This window comes from Apiospora kogelbergensis, assembly GCF_038363985.1.
Source record: "Apiospora kogelbergensis strain CBS 113332 chromosome Unknown utg000001l_segment0_segment0, whole genome shotgun sequence".
NCBI classification, from domain to species: domain Eukaryota; kingdom Fungi; phylum Ascomycota; class Sordariomycetes; order Amphisphaeriales; family Apiosporaceae; genus Apiospora; species Apiospora kogelbergensis.
The window spans coordinates 7,956,858-7,976,453 of NW_027117418.1; the positions used below are offsets into that span (position 1 = coordinate 7,956,858).

At 53.0% G+C, this 19,596-nt stretch overlaps 4 protein-coding genes across 4 annotated transcripts; 3 read left to right on the forward strand and 1 right to left on the reverse strand.

The window, feature by feature from the left end:
• Positions 1–5,581: 5,581 nt before the first annotated feature.
• Positions 5,582–6,302, forward strand: PG998_002569 (phosphoribosylglycinamide formyltransferase protein; the record flags this gene model as incomplete). Its single annotated transcript, XM_066869387.1, has 2 exons — positions 5,582–5,972; positions 6,022–6,302. The coding sequence occupies 2 exons, from the start codon at positions 5,582–5,584 to the stop codon at positions 6,300–6,302; spliced, it is 672 nt and encodes a 223-aa protein (XP_066737802.1).
• A 1,691-nt stretch (positions 6,303–7,993) lies between these two features.
• On the forward strand, positions 7,994–9,710 carry PG998_002570 (uncharacterized protein; the record flags this gene model as incomplete). The annotated part of the gene is made up of 3 exons (XM_066869388.1): positions 7,994–8,024; positions 8,090–8,662; positions 8,728–9,710. 3 exons carry the CDS (start codon positions 7,994–7,996, stop codon positions 9,708–9,710), a joined length of 1,587 nt encoding a protein of 528 aa, XP_066737803.1.
• Positions 9,711–10,520: 810 nt separating this feature from the next.
• On the reverse strand, positions 10,521–16,502 carry PG998_002571 (Phosphatidylinositol 3; the record flags this gene model as incomplete). The annotated part of the gene is made up of 4 exons (XM_066869389.1): positions 10,521–12,212; positions 12,269–12,899; positions 12,947–16,260; positions 16,323–16,502. The coding sequence occupies 4 exons, from the start codon at positions 16,500–16,502 to the stop codon at positions 10,521–10,523; spliced, it is 5,817 nt and encodes a 1,938-aa protein (XP_066737804.1).
• Positions 16,503–17,237: 735 nt separating this feature from the next.
• On the forward strand, positions 17,238–18,117 carry PG998_002572 (proteasome A-type and B-type; the record flags this gene model as incomplete). Its single annotated transcript, XM_066869390.1, has 2 exons — positions 17,238–17,341; positions 17,430–18,117. The coding sequence occupies 2 exons, from the start codon at positions 17,238–17,240 to the stop codon at positions 18,115–18,117; spliced, it is 792 nt and encodes a 263-aa protein (XP_066737805.1).
• Between the last annotated feature and the right edge of the window lie 1,479 nt (positions 18,118–19,596).

A 19,596-nucleotide genomic window follows, 5' to 3' on the forward strand; every position in this document is an offset into this window, starting at 1 on the left:
TGAAATGGGCGGACGGAACAGTTGGACCACAAACGAACGTGGCCGTGCGAAATTCGACGAGACAAGACAAGCTGGGCCGAGAGTGAGGGATTGTTTGTAAGGGAAAAGCCGACGACTGGGAAGGCGATGCTTTTCTGGCAACGAAGCACGCTGGGAGAGGGAGGGTCACAACCGTAGAGGCTCCAAATAGCCAACAACAAGACTCTGGAGGACAGAGGACGATCTTCTAGAAAGAAAGATGGATAAGGTGGAAAGGGGATGGAAACAGGTCTTGATGACGGCGAGTGAGGCAAGGATGCATGTTATTTTTTTTCTTCTGTCCCTTTCCCTCTGGCACACCCATCCCAGTCTGGGCCGATGGACGCTGCCCAGCTAGCTGAGTTAGGTACTCTATTTTTATTAAGTCGGTGGAGTGGCAGCGAGACGCAGCATCTGCCCAGCCCACTAGTTTTCCATAATATCTTTGTATCTCAAGCAGCACCCACAGCTACACCAAGCATGGTGCTTGTGTGCTTGGCTTTGGCTTCTGCTTCGTCGTTTTTTCCCCCTTCGCTTCGTGTTGTTCCTTTGGGCCTGCCAATGCAAAACCAAGGGTCCATCTGCGCGGTCGGAATGAACCAAACGGCCAGGCTAGTTAGTCTTCGCCTGCCTGCCTGCCACCTGCTTGGACGTGACTTTTCCCGAGCAGCAGCGCCATCCCATTAGATCCGCGGTAGATCATGAATGTATGCGAATCTGTGATGTAGGTGGATGGCTGGGCCTGGGCTTTACGCATTTCCTACCGTAGGTATATCTGCAATCAGCGTGCGTATATGTCGCACTCCGTACCAGATATCCTCCCTAGGCGCGGTAAGCACCTTTTCGTTGGGGCTGGCTCGTGGCGGGCTTAATGTCGAACCATTCCCATGCCTGACTCCTCCTCCTCTCCTCCCGCCTGGGTACCTCACCTGCTCACAAACCCTCACCTGCCATCTGGAGGAGCCAGTCACGACACCGCACCGATTTGCAAGACAAGACAGGCGCCTCCCGTTGCTCTTTGCTCGTTGCTCGTTGCCTGCTGGGTGGAGTGGTGTTGTGAGTGAGGAGACTAGACAGTACATACGGGCCAGGGTTGCTGAGCAGGGGACGCGCAGGGACAGGGAGTGGGTGCGCGGTTGGGGTTCGTGTCTCTGCCCGAGGTACATAACATCTACTCTAGACATCACATCACACATCTCGAGTCTCCAGTCTGGCCTGCTTCCCCTCCTCCCTTACCTGCATTAGTCCAGCGCATTAGGGGTAATGTTTTCTGTGAATTTCTCGAGATACAGCTGCTGGAACATACCGAATCTACGCTGCCAACCTTCCTCATTACCTACAGCGTGAATCCCGCCTCCGCTCTCCCAGGCTACCCTCCCTTCAGCAGGTACCACTGCACCTAAAAAACCCATCCCAGGGGATTCAGAAGGGATCAAGGTGAAATTTGGGTAACATTGGGTCAGACAGTGGCTCCCAGGCACGGGTCACTTGGACCAAGTTTTTTCTCGTACGGAAGTGGTAAGCTGAGCCTTGATTTCCGACCACGCACCTCGACCCCATCGGCCTTTATGCGCTACGCTCTCCGCCATCAGGTCTACGAGGTCTTGGCGCGCAAGCCAGCTTGGGCCATTGACCTGATCTGATCCATCCAGCCAGCAGCTTTGTATGTACATGTAGGTTACTGACGAAGGTTTTCTTTCGATGGCAGAGCGACCGCGGAATGAGAGGGGAGGAAAGAAAGAAAGAACTGCCTTTCCGCCCCGTTTGCCTCTATACATACACGTAGCTTTTCGCCTACATGCTATATAACCGAAACAATCGGCATGCAGTGGGTGAAGTCGGGTGCCAAGGAGCACAAGACTTGGGAATACCGACAGATGCAGTTTCGCTGGCTTGCTCTTGCGGTGTTCATTTCCGGTATTGGAGAGCTATCTCTCCAATTTCCCATCTATTGGCGGGCGGTTGGCGATCCGAGGAGTCTTTGGCGCAACGACTATTGTGCAAATGACCTAGAGTTGTCAACTGCAGTTAGAGATCATGTACGGAGTACTGTAGCCAATAGATAGCCCAGTACTGTAGCACGCCTCTTGGTGGCAGAACGGCTCGGCGATGGCGCCAGAGAGCCACTTTGATATGCAAACTTCCATCTTTGCTCTGCCAACCACCCCTCAATCGGTTTTAGACAGCAGGTGCTTGCGAGCTGTTGTTCTCATTGGACTTGATCGCCACGGGGTATGTAAGCGTCACGAGCGATTCGTAATGTCAGGGGAAGCTTTGTCGTAAGCATACTGTTGCTACTGCTACTACTATCCTGCACGTCTTGTCTTGTCGGAGGCTGCTGCATCTTCTGGAGCCGGGCCTATAGCAGTTCACCCAGCAGCCCAGATAACGAATTAGGTTTGCCCATGGGTGCAACCGTCAGCGGATACTGCAGTGGTACCTGAGACTTCGGATTGATGTGCAAGTGGCTTCTCAACCCCGTGTCTATCATCTTGACTTATTAGTTGCATCGAATAGGCATTTGATAGTGCTGGAAAACGTACGTCTTCTACTACTACTGCTGCTACTCTATTTGCGTATTACCCGTAAATTTCAAGGTTCGGTAGAGAGTCTCACGTTCATTCTCTGATTTATGAACTCACTGCATGCGACAACCAACGGTCAACCCCGTAGATGACTCGCATACTTATTAGGGTTAGCTTTGCTGTTCACTGGGAATTTGTGATCCCGTCTCGGGTCATACCTTATTGGATTCCGCCGCGGTCTCTCTTTGGTGGAAAGTCGTACAGCACCAACAACAACGCTCCGCTGGGTTTCGTGAGGAGACATCAAAAGACTCGGGCATGCATACGCCGCACTCAGTATCGCCAGTTGATATGGGAATCGCGACTTGTCCGCTCCAATGAATCGACCCCATGTAGGCGGTATGCTGACATACCTCAGTATACATGGCGTAAGGTTGTATTAGAGATGCGGGTGGATACAGATATATACATGGCATCCGTAGTCTTGGATCGAGGAGGCTCAAAAGCCTGGCACATTCCGGAGTCCTGCCCGTGGCTTGGCGGGGACTTGAAGGATATTGCAACGGTAAAACCTGATCGATCGTTGTAGTAGGCACCACTATTGTCCGCACCGCTCTTGGCTCCCATATTCAATCCCAATGCAGCTTTCGGAGAGTGATGAAAAGCAGTACCTTGATATACTTGTCCTATTCACAGGGGGATCCCCGGCTGACCGCACCTTGGCCTTGGAAGCTACCGAGAGTCCGAACCCTATGCACAACTCTGTCAAGCACCACATAGGTAATATGCAAGTCGCTCAAACAAACCGTTGCCGCAATAGGAACCAACCAAGCTAACATAAAGTACTTTTTGTGCGACCTGCAGCCACCCGCATATCTTCAGTAGCGGCCTTCCTTGCCTAACACCTCTGGCCGGTTGATTTCTGGCCTGACGAACCATAGCCGCGTGACTAAACTCCCTCGATCGAAACCATGGACAATTTGAAACATACCCATTTTCGTTTTCCTTTGTTTCTTCTTGCTGCATATGTCCATCGCTGCCCGTAACATGGGCCTCAAGAGGCGCAGTAAACCGAGGTGAGTGAGTGGCTCTCCGAGCTGCTGTAAGTGCGGACATAGGGGCCCTTTAACTCATTCCCCCGTTTTTACCGCTAGCTAGGTAGAGTTAAATCCTGCCATGATTCCCTGCACTGTGCACAGGAGATCATTCTCGTATTCTGTCCTAAGTTATCTCGCGCGAATCTAGAATCGTATCAGGAGAGAAGAAGGAAATCCCAAAAGAAAGGCGGGCACGCGTCAACTAGTCCAGTCCAACCAAACACCACATACATATGTATGTATGCATGAAATGTGCTTTGCTTTTCCGACGAGCACGCACCGCATCGGCACTACCTGGCCAAAGACACTTGACTTGAGCCTTGAGACCCATTGCTTGTATGGCTTTCCTCATATTCGCATGCGGGTTGCATCGAATTTCTGGACTTGGTGCCCAAGTGAGGCCTGCCCATACCCGTGAACGATACTACAGCGTTTACGCACTAACTCAGGGGCACGACTTCCGAACAAGGCAAGCTCCCAGAGAGCTTCCCCATCGAGTCATGCCATCCCAAGGTCTGAGCGTGGCCGGGAGCCCGGAGACGAGATCTAAAATTCTACGGTTCCCCCGTCGCCCGTTGTACCTGGCGGGATAAAATAAGCGTCACTTCAACTTTAAACCAGGACACATGCGATTGTTGACTATGCAATCCAGCAGTCATTGGCCATACACTCCCGAGCGACGAGCCAGTCGGAATAACGGATTCATGAATGAATCAGGAACAAGAATAAGCGAACCAGGCGCAACCCTGGCCACTCGCTATGTCAGCACTCTTAACACTCCGACATAGATACAAGCACGCATGTAGGGCTACATCGCCTACTTCCTGGATGCTACCGGGCAGTGACCGGGCAAGCCGGAGATTATCACCCATCAAGCTATGGTCCCTTCTTAGTTGCGGTTCAGCAATACCGAGATGTGTTGCAGTGCTAAATACTTGTGCCGGCCTTTTCTTTTATTCAGTGCAATCCTCCTCAAAGATCGACAGCACTACTATCCACGTGCGCCTCGAGACGGAGAGAAGCTTCAAACGAAGACAGTTCCGCCGCCATATGCCTGCGAGCTTGGGTCTCAACGTACGAACTTTCCGCTGCCAGGGCTTAAATCATGCTTTCATCGCCCTGTGCCTTGTTAATGCCGTTGGGTCCACGGCGGCGATGATGTGCAGACAAGAGCCTTTCCACGCAGATCATACGGACGCATTACACAATTGTACTCCTGGAACTTGCTGCGGCTGAAATCATGACATCAAACTGGGGAGCTACAAGCACGCCGCGCTTCCACTATAACGATCAACATACGCGGCTGTCTTGCAGGCGACGCGTCAAATTGTGGAACAGGACGAGATCATCTGGACCATAGCAGATGTTGCATAATGACTGTAATGGCAGGCTTTTTCGACCCGCCAGATTGGCTACACGCTGATCAGCTCGTACCAAGTTAGTTGCTTGTTTGACTGGACTACGGAGTACCGCCTTGACGTGTTCTGCATCGATGGACAAGTCAGTCTATCTTCAACGCGAAGGCGGCTGATGTCATGGTCAAGCTCCGACGGCAATCAGAGCCAACAAGGAACGGGACGCCGCTGGTAGCCAAGACCGAATATTGAAGGTTCAGTCAGCTCCATGATGACAGATTTTGTAGTTGTTGTTGATTAACATGACAGTTTTGGTGGTTCGTGGTTCACTCCATATCGGCGGCCCAGTATCCAGCCAATGGTCGTCGCTGCTCAGTCATAGGGACTTTTCGCTAGAAAATGCGAAGTGGACGTCAATGCAATTGCGACTTACGGAGCACTACCTACACTACCCCGCGTCTTCTGCCCGCGTCTTTTCCTTATCCTTATCGGCCAAAAAGTGAAAGGATACTGAATTCCATTCACCAAGCAACACATCCTCCTTCCAGCTGAGAAGCAGAGACGGTCTGTCGCTACAATCGTCGCCATGGCCACTCCCGCGCGCATCTCTGTCCTTTGCTCGGGCAATGGGTCCAACCTACAGGCCCTGATTGACGCGTGTGACAGCAAACAAATACCTGGGAAGATCGTGAAAGTCACAGTGAACAAAAAGAACGCCTTTGCCACCACGAGGGCAGAGAAGGCGGGGATCCCGACTGACTACTTCAACCTCATTAAAGATGGCTTCCAGGTCCTAGGAGAGAAGGACGCCGCCAAGATCAAGGAGGCAAGATCGAAATACGACGACGCTCTTGCCCAACGGATCTTGAAGGACAAGCCCGAGCTGGTAGTCTTAGCTGGCTGGATGCACATCTTCTCCGAAGCCTTCTTGCGCCCCTTAAAGAAGGTCGGGATCTCAGTAATCAACCTGCACCCGGGTAAGTCACATCGTGATCTTGTCGCAAGCCGGACTCTAACATTGCTCAGCTCTGCCAGGCAAATACGACGGCGCTGGCGCAATCGAGCGTGCCTACGAAGATTTCAAGGCCGGCAAACTCGAGAACAACACGACCGGTCTGATGATCCACGAAGTGATCGAGCAGGTCGACCGGGGCGACACAATCCTACAGAAACCCGTCAAGATTGAGGAAGGAGATACTCTAGAGGATCTGACCAAGCGAATTCATGGTCACGAGCACGAACTCATTGTCCAAGCGACAGCGCTGAAGTCGCAAGAAATCGTGGATAGCAGGCAATTCCAACCGTGAGCGCAGAACACGGCAGCTCGTATACGATAAAGTACAAACAAATGGGCTCGTTTTGATTGCGAAGATTCCCCGAACGAAGTCGTGAGGGAACGGCGCCAAGGGCGAGCGGGCATAAGAGCTCCATAACCCATCTGCCCGATATCGATTATATATATCCGACAAGAAAATCTCGCAGCAGCGAGGTTGTGACTCCATTCAGCTGCAGCCTCCTCATCTTTACCCCTCTCTTGAAGGAAGGCGTGGGGGCCCAAGCACATTAAAAATGTGCGACGGGCGGCTATGGTTACTATATAGCCATTTGCGTGACATTTGCATGAGTTTCTACAAGTGGCGGGAAGGCTTGCAGGCGACCCTTGGCATCTCGGCTCTCGGTCTTTTGGCAATGGGGGGGATTTGACCGAGAATTCTAATAATATGCCTCACGATTTGACGCTCGGTCAGGCCAATCGAGCCATTTTGATCAACGTCTAGTCCACTGTTGAAACATTGCACGGCGACATCTGCACGACCTTGGCCCACTGGTGGCCGTAAATCGCGGCAGTTAATATCGCAGATCACCGCGTTTCGGTTTCGAACAGCGCTGAGTGCTGCAGCAGGTTGACCCCGCCCGAGTTGTCAGCCCATTGCCTCCAAGCCCCTAGCTAAGCACGGGCAGTCCGGATGTTTCTCTGGCCGTCTAATCCTGCATGTTGTTTCTGGTGTCGTGCAGATGGTCATAAATGAGCTGTCGTCGAGCAGACGGTGGGCGCGGGACTGAGTCGTGTTTGCCTGTGTTTGCTTGGAGGCCTGGCCAGAGCCTGCCTATTGCAGCATCCATACTCACCGACCGGCATGTGGTATACCCTCACACTAGGTGCTACATACACAGCTAGCATGCCTCCTGCTCGATATCAAACACCTGAATGGACAGGCCCTCAATTTTAAGCTCGCCTTGGCTGGACCACCCACGCCGGAATCCCCCACTCGATATGCAGCGTTAGGCAGGGGTCGGTTGCCTTTGGCTAGCTGCTCACGGGGCTAACGAGAGGGATCGAGGCTAGACTTGCGGACTACGTAGCGATCATCCTAAATCTGCCTAAATCTGTGACCTCCAGCCACTCGGAATGGAGGCCTGCTGCAACACTCTCTAACCCTTTGGCTCTGCTTGCACTGATCGTCATGGAGATTGAAACAATCCAGGGTCCTGCACAGAGCTGGGCACTGCGCGAAAAAATGGCGCCGAGTCGAGGATCACGACAGGTGCAGTTGCATTCTTCCCTGCACTGCTAACGTAGCAGCGTAGCTCCAGCTCCCTCCCTCCTTCCAGCAACTGGTGCCGATGTGTGTGATTTGATTTTTGATTAATTCCGTCCTCCAAACCGGACGACAAGCAGAGAAGAGTGGGAACAGCACTGACTGCCGAGTTCTCTTAATTATTGAACGAAGTAATACCCTCAGTTTTCCAAAATTTCCAAGATTTCTCCGAAACTCAAATCTGATCTACTATTGTTCTTTTTTTGAGGACCAAAAGTCGCCGATTCAATTGAGGCACGAAAGTTCTTGGCACGACTGCTGTGCTGAAAGTTGACGCGCAAAACAAGAAAAAAAAGGAAAGAAACGTCGTTCCTGTTCCGACTTACACGTCGAACACGACACGAACACTTCAGACCAATCAATCCGACTGTCTCACCCGGGGCGCAACCATCATCAAGATGTCGTCTTACGAGAACACACCACTGCTGGGTAGTCCTCCCAAGGACCGAGCGACCGCAGCCTTTAGGAAAGGCAACTTTTTGCTCGGCGACGAGGGCCCGCCGCCTCTCTCCCCCACGGCCAAGGCACGCTCGCGCACCTCATCCGCAACAATCGCTCGCAAAACTCCCTGCATTATGGCTCGACGTGGCGCCCCAGCGGCGCAGGATACGACCAACCCGCCGATCTCGAAGCCGGCACCGACTCGGAGTCCGAGCCGACGCGTCGGTCCTTCTCCGAGGAGCGCCGCCTCTCCCACATCCTCAACAGCGACCAGGTGCGCAGCATGCGCCTGATCGGCAGCTCGAACCCGCGCTACAACTGGCGCCGGTACTGGAAGACGGAGGAGCAGCTGGCTGAGATGAAGACAAAGCCGATCCGCGAATACTACGAGCGGACAAACTACCTGATCCAGCAATACATGTACATCGACAGGCTCCTCGACAGCAGCCTGCCTCACGACCTCCTCAACGAGTACAACACCCTCCCTCCCAGCCACTTCCAGGGCCTCGAGGTCCCCGACACCATCAGCGAAGAGCCCAGCAGCACAGATGCCAGCAGCAAGTCCCCGAGCGCCAATGGCCATGTGACACCGTCGGTCATGGGCAGCAGCGACTCGGCGGCAGCCAGTAAAAGGTCAAGCGCACCCCTCGCGATATCTATCGCCAAGGTCGCGCTGCCGATCCGGCACAAGCTGTGGAGGATGAGGAGGGAGAGGTCTGGGATGAAACCCTAGGCCCCAAGCCCGAGATCCCCTGGCTCGAGGACGACGACGATGTCGACTCGGGAGACCGGATCGTCTCCCTTGCCATCTACGTCAACTTTGCCGCCAACGCCATCCTGTTGGCCGGTAAGATTGCCGTCATCATGTCGGTGCCTTCCATGTCCGTCCTGGCCAGTTTGGTCGACGCCGTACTGGACTTCCTGTCGACCGTCATCGTCTGGACGACGACGTGGCTCATCAGCCGCCAAGACCAGTACAAGTACCCCGTAGGCCGTCGGCGGTTGGAGCCCTTGGGCGTGTTGGTGTTCTCTATCATTATGATCACGGCCTTCACCCAGGTCGCCCTCGAGTCGAGCAACCGCCTCATGGGCACCAACCGCGAGGTCATCGAGCTCACCTTGCCGTCCCTCATCATCATGTCCCTCACCGTCGTCATCAAGGGCCTGTGCTGGCTCTGGTGCCGCCTGGTCAACAACTCGAGTGTGCAGGCCCTCGCGGCCGACGCCATGACCGACGTCATCTTCAACATGGGCTCCATCCTCTTCCCCATTGCGGGCTTCTTCGCCCACATCTGGTGGCTCGACGCCCTCGGCGGTCTCGTGCTGTCGCTGGTTGTCATCTTCAACTGGTCGCAGACGTCGCTCGAGCACATCAAGAACCTGTCGGGCTTCAGCGCCACGGCCGACCAGCGCAACGTCCTGCTGTACCTGACGATGCGCTTCGCCAAGACCATCAAGCAGATCCAGGGCCTCCAGGCCTACCACGCCGGCGACAAGCTCAACGTCGAGGTCGACATCGTCCTGGACCACTCCACCCCGCTCAAGGACAGCCACGACCTCAGCGAGTCCCTCAGCTACGTCCTCGAGAGTGTCCCCATCGTCGACCGCGCCTTTGTCCATACCGACTACGCCAGCTGGAACTTGCCTACCCACATGGCGCAGCAGACCACATAATGTTGATATATGTGTATATATACATATACTTTCGCAAGTAGCTAAGCTGGTTCGGCTTCAGTTACTTTCTTTATACGTTAGCAGCATGCCAAGAGCCAAAGGGGAGTTCCCTATGGGTTCGTAGCATTGAGCATTATAGAGCATGTTTGCTTCTTGTACTATGCATAGCAAAAAGGAGGGAGAGAGAAAAAGAAGGAGTAGGAGGACAGCAAAAGCATCGTTGTATGCTTACTACTATTCGAAGGAGGCATTCTGTGTGTGGCGTTTGACCTAATTTGCTAAATTGTTTCCGCTTGTCGCTTTCTTCGTTGCATTGGTCTGCGATGTTGCATTTACCTGAGCGAACCGGCATTTCTTTGTTGTCATTTTCATAGTCTTGGATCGACGAGGTGGAAGGTTGGACAGGAAGGATAGAAAACAGGTTCAGGTAGTCAATAGGATGACGGTGTATCTGGCAAAATGAAATTAAACCATCTACCATATTACGTTCGTCCGTTTTCACTCGTGAATAGATAAAAAGTCACGACGTCCTACAATACTGACTCGTTCCTCTAAAGGTTATAGCCACGTACACAGAAATAAAGTTGGGGATACTGGGATACGGAGGGTCCCTCAGCCTGTTAGTTAGGCTCGGTGAGATGCTTTGCATTAGCTGCATGTTATATAAAGTATTACAACTATCAAGGGAGTCAGTCTCACTAAGATCAAACTACCTGACCCGGGTGATAACTCTCACACCCGTCCCCTAAGCGTTAATTTTCGAAATAAATAAACCTCCCACCCCCAATCTCCCCGTGTCCATGGGCCCCTCTAGTAAGGAATACCGTTGGTCATGAGCTGGAACTGGTCATAAACACCCGTCGACCAGCTGCCGGCACTGCGGCGGACGAGGTCGCGCACAAAGTCGGCCGCCTCGCGCTCGTTCTTCTCGAGGACGAAGCGCTCCTTGAAGTGGACGACACTCTCGGGCTTGAAGCACGGCAGGCCGCTGTCCATCATGAGCAGGACGATCTGGCTGAGCTTCTCGGCGTAGGGGCGGGCGGCCAGGAAGGACTTGACGCAGAGCTCCTCGAACCACTTGAACGACTGGTGGTCCGTGGAGCCGCCCATGACGGCCAGCATCTCGCTCGTGAGCTTGAAGGGCGCCCGCTCGAACTTGACGCCGCCGGGCGCGATGTCGAAGCAGAACCCGAAGTCGATGTGCAGGATGTGGCCCGCCGCGTCGATCATGATGTTGCCGTTGTGCCGGTCCTTGAACTGCAGCAGGAATGAGATGATGGAGTAGGCCGCCATGCTCTTGACGAAGTTGTTTCGCGCCGCCTGGAAGCGCAGGCTGTCCTCGTTGCCGTACTTGCTGACGAAGTAGTCGTAAAGCCCGTTGACGGCCTCACGACCCAGCATGTCACGCGAGACGGAGTTGGGCAGAACATCGATGACACCACAACCAGGAGCGGTAGCCGTGACGCGGTAGGGGAACACGTAGACATCTAGGCCCACGCTGTGGAAGATGCCCCTGAAGGCGGCAATCATCTGTAGTGCCAGAACATCTTGACGGCAGTCATCACCGACCTTGAAAATGGCAGATTGCCAGGTCTCGATGGTGTTCTCGTTCGACATGAGACCAGTATTGCTCACACCTTGAATGACTTCCTCGGTGTCTTCAACATCGTTCGTCTTGGGTTTCTTGATGCGGAAAGTCGCCATGAATGGTGCCTTGGCATGGGATTGCAGGGGCTTTCCAGACTTTCGGTCGATACCGATGACGACGCCGTCGGGGTTACTGGGTAAGTATACACCGACTTCGACCTTGATCGCGCGGAGTTCTTCTTCGATCTTCTGCTTCTTCGCATCCTTCGACGACTTGATCAGCGGCTTCAGCTTGCCTGAGATTCCGGTGACCTCTGCAAAGAAACCGAATTCTTTCTCATAGAATGCCTTATCCTCGGGCGAGAAACTGTCGATCATCTTGTTCATAACCAGGTCAAGGGCCGGCTTGATCTCATCAGGTACAGTTCCATCGTCATCCTTGTATGAGTTGGCCTTCATGTTCCAGATAATCTGATGAGCAAATAGCTGGGAGAACTGTGCAGTCTCAATGATATAACGCTCCACGTAACCAAGGGCATCATATCGAAGTGCTTGCACAATCTGTGGAACATAGAAGAAGGTCACATCTACAGGATGGTCCTCCAATGCCCGCATGGCATACTGAAGGAGGAATGGGTGATTCCGATACGCAGGGAGGAAGTAGGTAACAGATGTGACTGGGTTGGCCGGTGCCCAGTACAGGAGGTACTTGAGCTGGGATCGGATGTCGTTGGGCAAGTCTCCTCCTAGAAGGATTGGAAGCGCTTCAGGCTCATGAATGGCCTTTTCCGTGAAGTTCAAAAGAAGCCAGCGAACCTCGTTTCGTACACTTGCAAATGAATACCGGTTAACCAACTCGATGGCAAGCGAGGGACTCTCCGCCCACGCTGTGCGGACCAATGGCTGCAGTGTCAACTGTACGGTGTGATTAGTTGGCTGCACTTCAGAGATGTGAAGGGAACGAGACTTACTTCAGCTGCCTTTTGGCCATAACTTGTCATGAGATCGGTCTTGGGCACGCGCACGTCGCTGACGGGGTGCACCCAAACATTCAAGCGTGCCTGTTCACTCTCCAACAAGAGATGGAACAGCTGCTCCTTTGATGCCAGCCCCTTATAGGAGCCCACAGAGTGAGCTGCGATGTATCCCACGCCCTTCATGGCCGCCATCACATCTGAGATGAGTTGGATTTCCGTCTTGAGCAGCAGGGTGTTGCTGCCGAACGACCATTTAGGAGAGTGGGTGAACCAGTTGAGGCCAGCAGACAAGATCTTGTCCTTGAGACGCCATTGCGTCAGGTTCGAAATACCCGTGCAAGCCTTCAGAACGCGCAGACTGAACAGAACAATGTTCAAATTGAGTTCCCGTGCCATGGGATGGGACACAGACATCTTCATCGCATCCAAGGTAAGGTCGAGCATGCGTAGGAAGATTCTCTGAGTATCGGGGCTGCCCAGTCGCGTGGCGTTGAAGTGGCTGCTGAAGAACTGAACCAGACGCGCATGGGGCGCAAGAAGATTATGAACCATGTGGCGGCGTTTCCTAAGGGCTTCATTGTCACTAGGAGCAAACTCTTCCCTCAGGAAGAACGGATCCGGGTGCCTATCTGGGTCAGTATATAGCAGGGTGATCAGGTGAGGGAAACGTACATGAGGGCAGGGTTAAAGAGTCCAAGCCGGTTGTGAATGGTAAACTCCCATTGCTGGGCAATCTCCGCGAGCAAACGAGACTCCATTCTAGGGTTCTCATTCATCACACCCAGCCAAAGCGAAACGCCCAGGTTGATCGAATCCTTACTGAATATGGTGAACGGAAGGCTGACTAGGTAGTGTGCTACAGCGCTCTCATCTTTCACGGTGCGGCACAGCAGCGCAGCAGCACGTCGCAAGATGTCGCGGATTTCGCTGACATGGGTATTCTTCCTCGTTGCCAGGCGGGATTCAAGGTGTGCCAATGCGTTGATGGCACTGGCGGTCTCGTGAGGTGGTGCCTTAATAAACGAGGCCCTTCGGCCAAGTGGCATAGCGTTCAGGAGATCCATGCCACGGTCCGGCAATGCTTCGCCATATCTGTACTCCTGCCGAGTTGTGTATTGGGCGATGAAGTCAGAAGTCGTGTTGATTGTGGTGTCACCAACTGGGTTCAGAGACGTCAATCGTTGGTCTGTTGGGGGAATAGACGACCCGATCTGCATGGCAAAGGTACGCCCAAGGGACATGTGACCGAAGGCAAGCTCATCGTCGAACTCCGACAAATACGTCTGCAAAAGGCCCTTAACATCTGCAGGAGCAAGGTTCATCGCACTATGCACCCAAGCCTTTGCCTTTGTGTCCAGTCTGTTCAGGGTGTACTTGCGGAACGTGTAGTCGTCCGACAGCTCAACCGTGACATTGCCAAGCTTGGACGTAAATATAGAGCGCGGTTCGTAGAGGTCAGTTTCGGCTTCTAGACAACTGGTCCACATCAGAGACATCAGTTCCAAGAGTGCGAAAAGCGAGGATCGCTGGCAGAGAGCTGACGGGACTTCGCGAACGATCTTATCGGCACAAGCAAATGCAGCTTGCTGAACTCGCTGAATGCGGTGGCAGCACCCACAAAATACAACGGCCAATTGCGAAGCCGCATATTGCGCAGAAAACGTTGACAGCTTGCCCTCGATAGTTTTGCTAAGATATTTCTCCATGATCGCAGTTGTGACTCCCTCCATGACGCTGCTGACCTCTGTCCTGTGCATACTTGGCTCGAGGAAGTAAGAGAGTGCTTTTGTGCAGTCGCCTGATTCAGCACGTAGACTCTCAACCAGATAGGCAGCCTGGAGGAAGATGACTTTCCTATAGCTCAACCCTTTAATCTCAGCTGCTTTGGTTGGAATCAGCTCCGTCAATGCCTTCTTCTGTCTGGCCTCCCTTTCGGACGTGTTGGCCCTCCGCAGGACCGTGTTGAGCTCGATGTCGCTCTCGTTTTGTTCACCTCGTTGCTCTGCCACCAATGGGGGCGAGTGAATCGCCAAGAGGCGTAGCTCGTTGATGTACTTCTTGCCCCGATCAGAGGCTGGGTTGAAGCCATGAACGACAATGTTGAACCACGCATCACGAATCATGGAGTGGCCGTCGTCATCAGTGTTTTGGACAGCCGCAAAGTCGTTTGTGGACAGCAGGATAGAGAGCGGCTGAAGTAGCTGGGCTATTTCGCGAGCAGAAAACTCGATATCAGATTCCTTCGTGCGGCTAGAGTGCTGCACATCACCCTTGGAAACGAGCTCTTCCAACATGGACGTCAGATAGATATCGAATAGCGGTGAGCCTAACTTGACGTTGGCGGATATGTGATTGCGTGCTTTCATCACCGCAACGAGGATTGAATCCATTTCGTCATCGAGGGCAGAACGACATATCTTCGAATAAAGTCTGAGCAGGGAGCGAAACTCGAGCTGGCCGCCGCTAAGTGACAACATGGCGGCTCCCATGATTATCTGCGAGTCTACCGACTGGTTTATCTTTGTCAACTTTTGAAGGAGCATCGCCTGAGCGAGAGCGATGATCTTCTCATCATTGCACTTGCTTGCTATCCCGCAAATGGCTTGAACAATGTTAGCGTACACAGCAGACGTGTCTTCACCCTCCTGCAACGCAAGTGAGATCGAGCTCCCGTTCGATTGCCGGCCCCCTTGATAAATGCCGTTGGAGATTGTTGCAGAGTCGGGGCTCAGCTCGTTGGAGAACCCACTGGCGACGGCTTGATCAGAAGTAGGGCTCAGGACGTTCCCAAGAGTATAGAGCGTGGTAATGACGGCATCGTGAGAAAGCATCTGTAGAACAAAGGCAAGGCAGGTGGACGCCGTAGCTACAATGTCGCCTTGAGGCACTGTCTGGACGATGAAACGGGGAAGAAGCCTGCTGACTTTTGAGGCGTAGCTCGAGTCCAACCGGCATATGACAGCCATGCATTTGAGAACCGTGGAGGCCAAGGTGTTATCGAGCATCTGGATGGGGTCGAGGAGGGACTCTTCTAGCCAACCCATTAGGATTTCTGGATCTGCGGCATCCTCATTAAGCATGCTGCAATTCAAGAAACTGATCATAGCCGAGGCTTTGACGGCATAGGCAAGCTTCTGCTGAGACATAGACCCCATGGAAACAAAATCGGCACCTTGCTCAAGCCTCTCCATTTCTTCACTGGCAATGGTGGCATAAGTCTCGAGGGAGCGAAAATCCGCATCGGGGCTCGTGTTTCCTGCTCTAAGCAAGCCATCTTTAGACATGAACAGGTCAAGGATGTGAGCACTCCTCAACACTTTCGCCTCGGTGCTTAGCAGAGATGTGGCAGAAACCAAAAGCCACATAAAGCTACGCTGCAGCAGATCGGCACTCAGCGGCCGGCCTTTCGCCGCGTAGTGCTTCAAGTACCTCTTCCATTCCTTGGCACTACGGTCCGAGGCGTGAGCATTTCGGATGCTGGAAAAGGCCCCCTCGACAGCGGTCAAAAAGTCATCAGTCAGCAGATCACGCACTCGCTGAATCAAGGCCAATCTCCCGCCAGTCCTCCAGAAGTCGGTCTGGGCTGAGGCAGCATCAAGGAAGCCTATGAGCGCGATAGCAATAGTAGCTGTTCGAATAGCATCGTCGACGTTTTGCTCCCCATCTTCGTCTGGCTCTGCTGGGACAACACTGTTGACGGCCGATTTCATGGCGGCAAGGAACGCCCATACATTATCGGAGACGGACTCATGCAAATCGTCATATTTTCCCCCGAGAGAAAGCAGAGCTGCTGTCAAATGCGATGATAGGGCTTCTATGGGCGAAGGCTCGACTCGGCGGAAGAAGGGCGAAGGTTGGAAGGATTGCGAATGCGACTCGAGCATATACGGGATCAGCTGGGACACGAGCTTCTGGGCGCTTTGGCTGGTATGAACCAAGGGGGCGGCTTTGCATAAGGCGATGAGCACCTCGAATTCTCGAATGGTCTAGAAGTACAGTTAGAATCAATGCAAACTCAGAAGACTCGGCAAGGCAGGTAGGTAGGTACCATAGGAACTCGGGAGAGCGAGTGGCCGCGAGAGCCGCCGTTGACCTCCCTACCACGAGCATGGCCATTTGTTGCTCTGCAAAGACGATCGAGATCGGACTTGTCGAAAGAAGTGGCAGAACTGGTGGCAGAGAGAAGCGCGATCTTCTGCAACGCCTGTTGGCGAATGTCGCGAATCATCTTGGAAGGACCGCAGTAAATAGGGGTCCAGGGACGACGAGAAAGACGACGGAAAAGACAGTTTGAACAAAAGAACAATTGTGATTATTATTAAGGGGAAATTACGATAAGATGGATTCGAATTTGCCTGTGTTGCAGCTGTACTCTTGCGACAGAACAGCGCACAGCAGGACTGGAAGTTGTGGTTGCGAACAGGAGCCGAGAATCAGCAAACCAGCGAATATTATTCAAGGTGAGGCGATGATGCACTGCTGCAGGTGCGGTCTGCAATGTGCTTGGGCGCTACTGGCCAGATCCAGCACTTGAGATCCATCGGGGTGGTTAGGGGGTTTAGGGGGATCCCTGGAGTTGAGGTACGTATTCGAGTATGAGTACGTACGAAGATGCTTAGTCATTCTCCTCCCTCCAGCCAAACAGGCTGACAGGGTAGCTGAAGCTCCAAGCTCTTTAGCTTGGGGGGGAACGGGGGAGCTGGCCTGATAGACTGATAGAGGGACAAGGCTGCAATTAGCTTGACGCGGCAACCACTGACTGACCGCATTGCATTGCAACGGGCATCAACTCCAGGCCATCAACCCAGCTGCATCATCATCATCACCACCACCACGAACCCGCCCAAATCCCACATTGTTGCACTCGTCAACAAACGACGTCGATTCCCACGTTTACGGGTCTCCAGCCACCACCTTCATCTCCGTTTCTTCCGCAGACCCCCGAGAACCCAAGTCATTCAAGATGGCTATGTTCAGTCAGAACCCGGTCCTCGATGGCCCCAACTACTCGTTTGCGGAGGCGCCACAAGTCCGCGCTGATGGCTTCCGGGAACACCGTTTCAACCCGTACGTCCAAATGCTGCATGAACCGCTGCTTCTTATTGAGGGGGGTACAACGACGTTGCCTGGGGCTAACATGATCCTTGTTGCACAGCTATACCGATAACGGTGGTACCACTGTGGCTATTGCTGGCGACGGTTTCGCCATGATGGCCGGCGACACCCGATCAACGTCCGGCTACTCCATCAACACGCGCTTCGCCCCCAAGGTGTTCAAGATCGGCGGCTCGACGTCGTCGCAGGAGGACGCCAACATCCTGCTGTCCGTGGTCGGCTTCGCGGCCGACGGCGAGGCCCTCAAGGAGCGCCTCGACGCCATCTGCAAGATGTACCGCTACCGCCACGGCAAGCCCATGACGGTCAACGCCTGCGCCAAGCGCCTCTCCACCATCCTCTACCAGAAGCGCTTCTTCCCGTACTACGTCTACGCCATCCTCGGCGGCCTCGACGAGGAGAACAAGGGCGCCGTCTACAGCTACGACCCCGTCGGCAGCTATGAGCGCGAGCAGTGCCGCGCCGGCGGTGCCGCCGCCAGTCTCATCATGCCCTTCCTCGACAACCAGGTCAACTTCAAGAACCAGTACATCCCCGGCAGCGGTGTCGGACACGCTCTGCAGGAGCGGGAGCGCACCCCGCTGCCGAGAAGCGACGTGGAGGTGTTAGTGAAGGATGCGTTTGACTCGGCAGTCGAGCGTCATATCGAAGTCGGTGATGCGCTACAAGTCATGATCATCACGAAGGACGGTATCGAGGAGAAGATCCTGCCCCTGAAGAAGGATTAAATGGGCTGAAGTTACGTGAGATGTGAACTTGTATATTACGTTAGAAGAGGCGTTAACTGCATGATGATTCTCTTCAAAGACTTGACGGATGACTCCGAGTCTATGTCAATGCAAAGATCACTGGCGACTGTGGATCGTCTCAAGTACCGCATTCTCTCTCCATTTTGTGTGTTCGTAATGCTTGTGTATTCTAGCAACTGGGAAATTCTGAAACATTAGGAGTATTTCTTGCTCCTGAAGACAGGTAGGTGAATGCCACTGAAGAGCAGCAGATTACACCACCTGTACAAGCCTGGCTCAAATTGGTTATATCAAGGTAAGCGTATGTATGTACTGATATATCATTGAGGTGGTTATCGGTGATGGCTCTCATGCCATTATCATATTCAATAGTCGATACGGAACCCGTGGACCGGCCTGGTAGCTAAGTAGTACCATGCTCGCAGGACAGAGATACGTAAGCTCTTCAATGAGTACGCAATATGACCCGGATTGAAAGAAGCAAGAGGGTATTGAGCGGTGATGTCATTAGAGAAACTTAGTCCCAGCCATTTGTGTCACTCCATATGAAATAGACGACCGATTACTGCATCGCGAAGTCAGAACGTTGTATGCTTTAAGAATACCCGTAGTGCCAAGCGGTCTAGAGCCCAAGATATTCGCATCTGGTGATATATATGACTGTAAGCACGAAGCAATTACTACGCATGCCCGCCGAGGATGGTACAAAGTCTGTATTTAAGGAGGTACGAGATGGTGGTAGCGAGTCGATGGATAGGGGCGGATAGACAAGCACACCCACGCAGACTCGTTCAGACAGGGAGTTGACTAGAGTTGTCTTACTTCATTGATCTCTATCTTCACTGAGTTCAACCGAGCTCCATCATTATAGACATCTATAGGATGAGCTACTTAGGGCTTTTGACATGGCTGGCTCAATGTTGGAGGCAAGCTCAATTTCTACCGAACCTGCACGTTGTTTTCAAATATCAGACCTTCGGTAGGACATCGTGTCTGCTCTAGCCAGGTTGTAAGACTCTGCTTGCAATGGTAATGAGTTCGCGTTCGTCAATGGGGTATATTAAATCGTATTATGTACACCACATTGTAGTATGGGAGTGGCTGATACGATTATCATACATCTGGCAGTCCAACCACGCCGTTGCGCTCATCGATCTTTTCGTTCATCCGCTTTTCGTACTTCACCTCCCATTCGCGTAGCTGGCCGAGTTCTCGCACCTTGCAGTTGTACTCATGCCGCTTGAGGAAAGCCTCGCGGAGTCACTTGGGTGGCAGCATCCAAAGTAATGGAATACAATACTACGACAGTTAAATATTCCTTGTCGTGTGGTTAGAACACCGTTGGAGCCACCATTCTATCTGGATCTAACCACTATTCCTTCTTGTCCTTATGATATCCGAGCTTTTAGTCGGGAAGGTGGTGCCTCTAATAGGAGGTCGTCGTTAGATTCCCAGTAG